This window comes from Montipora foliosa, chromosome 5 (genome assembly GCF_036669935.1).
Source record: "Montipora foliosa isolate CH-2021 chromosome 5, ASM3666993v2, whole genome shotgun sequence".
Taxonomy (NCBI): domain Eukaryota; kingdom Metazoa; phylum Cnidaria; class Anthozoa; order Scleractinia; family Acroporidae; genus Montipora; species Montipora foliosa.
Window position 1 is genome coordinate 35,710,474 of NC_090873.1, and position 3,937 is coordinate 35,714,410.

General features: G+C 39.1%; 1 protein-coding gene across 3 annotated transcripts in view; it reads left to right on the top strand.

Annotated features, from left to right (window-relative positions):
* Positions 1 to 3,668, top strand: part of LOC138004072 (sushi, von Willebrand factor type A, EGF and pentraxin domain-containing protein 1-like) — a 15,504-nt gene extending 11,836 nt beyond the window's left edge. For all 3 annotated transcript variants that reach the window (XM_068850468.1, XM_068850469.1, XM_068850470.1), the window contains one exon: positions 2,197 to 3,668. In XM_068850468.1, the coding sequence (XP_068706569.1) occupies positions 2,197 to 2,831 (635 nt within the window). In that variant the 3' untranslated portion in view covers positions 2,832 to 3,668. The remainder of the gene's footprint in view (positions 1 to 2,196) is intronic.
* The last annotated feature ends 269 nt before the right edge of the window (positions 3,669 to 3,937 follow it).

Sequence of the window (3,937 nt, forward strand, 5' to 3'; positions counted from 1 at the left end):
CTATGATTGGCTAATTTAGAGGGTCGTATTCTGGAGTTTGGTCCCCTGTTTACATCCCGCTACTGAAATTGAAATTTTTTTAACATTCTATAGCAAGTTTTCCATGTGCGTTATAGCAAAGGGAACCTCCACTCCGACTAATGAACAATTTTAAACCAAACAAAATAATGTTTGCAATCAAATTTCATTGGCAATTTTCTTCGAAATAGAGTTTGTATCGAAAAAAGTGAATTTTAGAACCACTTCTTTTCACTTTCAAATTTCCTGGGCGCCGTCATCTTGAATAATTGTCACGTGGTGATTGCCCTGTTGTGAAGTTCAACCCCGACACGTCACAATTATTCAAGATGGCGTCGCCAGGGAAATTTGAAAACCAAAACGAGCGTTTTTTTTTTGTTTATTTCAGATACAAACGCTTTCATAAGAAAATTGGCAGCAATCTGTATTGTAAAAATCATGCTCTGTGGTTTAAAGATATTTTCCTGTTTTAGTGGAGGTTCCCTTTGTTGAAGGAGTTTCCTCATGAAAGGTTCAGGTGCCAAAACGGTTTTAAATTCTGCTATATCGTATATCTTTTACTTACGATATAAAATAATCTAAGAGGCCACCCATCTTAGTAGTACCACTACCTAAAAAGGCAATCGTTTTAAGATGTGAACAAGCACATGGGTAACAACCTTATGCAACTTTGGTTAGGTGATTCCCTAGTATTGCACTGCGCATCCTGTTCTGCTCATAACAGCGTAATTGGGAACATTTCAAAAGGCGACATTTCGTGCGGGAAAGCTCGCCAGAAAGAACAATTTTCACAGCACAGCACAGCAGCAATGAGAAGAACTCTTAGACTCTCGCATAAGAAAGTCGAGTGATAGCTTTGCTGATACGAAAGTGTCATTTTAGTCCTAGAGTGAAATTGAAACGGTGATATCGGGGAGGCGTGTTGTCGAGATCGGTTTGCTTTCTTAAGAGCTTGCTGATCGTTGCAATTATTGTAGAAGTCCTCTGCAGTTGTCGAATTGTTGGAAAAAATCTGTATCTAAACTTGGCAGCTTTCTCTATATTACCTGCAGGGAAGATAATCATAAAGTTCTGGTGAAATTAATGTGCCACACCAGCAAAGTTCACTAAGTAAATGACTGCGGGAGACCAGTGTCTCCTAAACGAAGTTGGTGACCTATTTTTTTAAGATGGCATAATTTTATTGTTTTACTCTTTCCCTCTGATCTGTAAAAGTTTTTAAAAGAAAATTAAGTTAGAAAAACAGTTACAGGGAAAAAAGTATTTGTAGCCATCACTCGTTGACACAAAATTGTCTCCAGGAGGTCACGCACGGCCGGGAGGAATATTTGTAGTCAGTGCCTTTTCATGACGTGTGCCTGTGCCATAAAACAAACATTTAATTATTTCTTTTGAACAATACAATACACCTACGCCTGTTTTGTTATTTCAAAAATTACGTCAAAGCTGTGCTTCATGTTCCTGCGAAACGTAGCGTGAACCGATGGAACAAACTTGTCCATGATACACTGATGATAGGCGAAGTCGAATGATTACATGAGTAACATGAGCAAGTTATATCTCCAAAACGAGCTCGATGACCTTTTTTTTTTTAATTGCACATTTCGAGTCACCATAATGTAGGGAACAATAGAGAAACGTTTAAAGAAAATGTTACGTCTACTTCTATTACTAAGGAAATACCTAAAATGTTTGAATCTTGGAAGCAACTATTTCAAAAAGACGAATGCCATGCAATCATTTGTTGCAGTCGAACCTTCCGCTTAACTTATCCACGCGCTTGGTTACCTCAGAGATGTAATAAACATCTTATTACTGAACCTCGTTTCCTCGGGCCGTACTGAAAGTAAAGGATCCTTGTTTTTCCCGTTGATTCATATAATCAAGGGAAAAAAAGTCAGTCCGTAACTGAGAGTACGGACCTTGAACTCGGTTTGTGAGAGTTATTTACATTCGACATTCTATTTCATTACCACGGCAATTATTACTACCATGTTCTTTGCTCCAATACTCGCCCTTGTCATTACTTTAGTTTTGGTCACAGGCCTATCCTATTTTATTTTATTTTTTTCAATTATCTTTCTTCTCCAAAAATGGTATTAACGTATGCTCGGCGAGTTTGCTTCGCAGCTTGTTTTCTAAAGTAACAAATACAGAATATTTTTTTTCTTACAAAAGGTCCACCCGATCCGGTCGCCTGGTTCCCTCTCAACACCTCATACAGAACCAAAGAAATCAACAATAGAGTACCCCAAGGGAATCCTCTCAATGTTGTTCTTGCTCCAGGGCATGATGGAAGAGCAGACGGGTCTTATGAGTTTCAAGGACAAACCAATAGCTACATCGAGTTTATCAACTCCCCTGGTGGATCTCTGAATGTGAAATTCTCGATGACGGCGTTGTGTTGGTTTAACTATAAAAAAGACGGACCTGTATTTAACTATGCGGCAAGCGCCGACAAATTGGGTGTTGTGCTCCGTGTAACAAATGGAAAAATAATTGTCCACTTTAGAAAGCGCAATTACGGAGGAACGAAGATCCTCCAAAGCTCTTCTCCTACGCCAAAAGATATCTGGACATTTGTCGGTGCATCGTACAATCACTCATCTGGTGAAGCCAAATTGTTGGTTGACGGAAAGGAGGTTCAAAGCAAAAACATCGGCACCGGATTTGAACTGGGAACACAGGACAACGCCAGGCTTGGAGTAAGGTTTGGAAGTGTGAACATTTTCAGAGGCAAGATTTCACAGTTGAAGGTGTATAATGTAGCTTTGTCCCCGGAGCAAATGGAGGTGTCAAAAAATCAGTTGTAATCAGTTAATTCAATTCAATTTTAGAGCAATTTAGTTGTTACGTGACAAAGGAGAAGAAAAATGGCCGCTACTCGCGGAGAGCATTGGCTAGTCGAGGCGGGTAAAATGCGAACAAAACAGAAATGTCATTACAGGTTGTCAACTTTGGATTGAAAAACCATTAAGATATCAACATAACATGTAGAAAAGAAGAAAAGATACACATATTAGACAGAACACACGTGCGCATGCAGCCCCAGAACTTTTGATTTTGTGCACAAAAATGGCGGCGATGAGGTAACACAAAAACCATCTACAATGCCCATCCCCTCCCTCCCAATCTAAGCCAGTTGAAAATGATGACAAACCAGGAGATGCAAGCTTAATTAGCTTTTTCCAGGAAGTTTTTCCGCAATGATGTGATTGATACAGAAGCTGGTTCTATCAGACGAACTGTGACTTGTTTGTCGCTTTTTGACAAGTTAACTATTGTTCGATTCTTCTTGAAGTTATTACAGCACTTTAATTAAGCACAATTTGTATGTTTCGGGCTTATTAGATTAAAATAGAGGGAGCCGATAACTGCAAAGTAAACGTCACTTCAAAATATTAGCTTGCGGTATATTTATTATATGTAGGAGTGTGTTTTACTGGGAACTAAACCACTCGTAGATTCCATACGCCACTTTATCCGGGACCCGAGTGGCGTATTTTCCGTATGTCACCTTTGTGAGTGTCGTATCGTTCAATGACGTCACGATTCCCGCCTTTTTTTATAAAGCGCAGCCGTATTTGTAAAACTTAACTACTTTGAAACACAATAAAATCGGAAATATTTAATATTTAGTCTCCATATAATAAAAAGAACATTACACGTTGGCTAGAAGATATGAATTTTATGTTCTCGTGGCAAAAACAATATCTCACTCCTTCGCTTCGCTCACTCGTGAGATATTGTTCTTGCCACTCAAACATAAAATTCATATCTTCTCGCCACCGTGTAATATCCTCTATATATTGACCAAGCACGAGGGGCGTATTGGGAGAACATCGATATTCCTTTGTACGGTCTCGAACTACCATTGCTTTGGCCAATAAGAGATTTATTACACGACTGGAATGTGAGT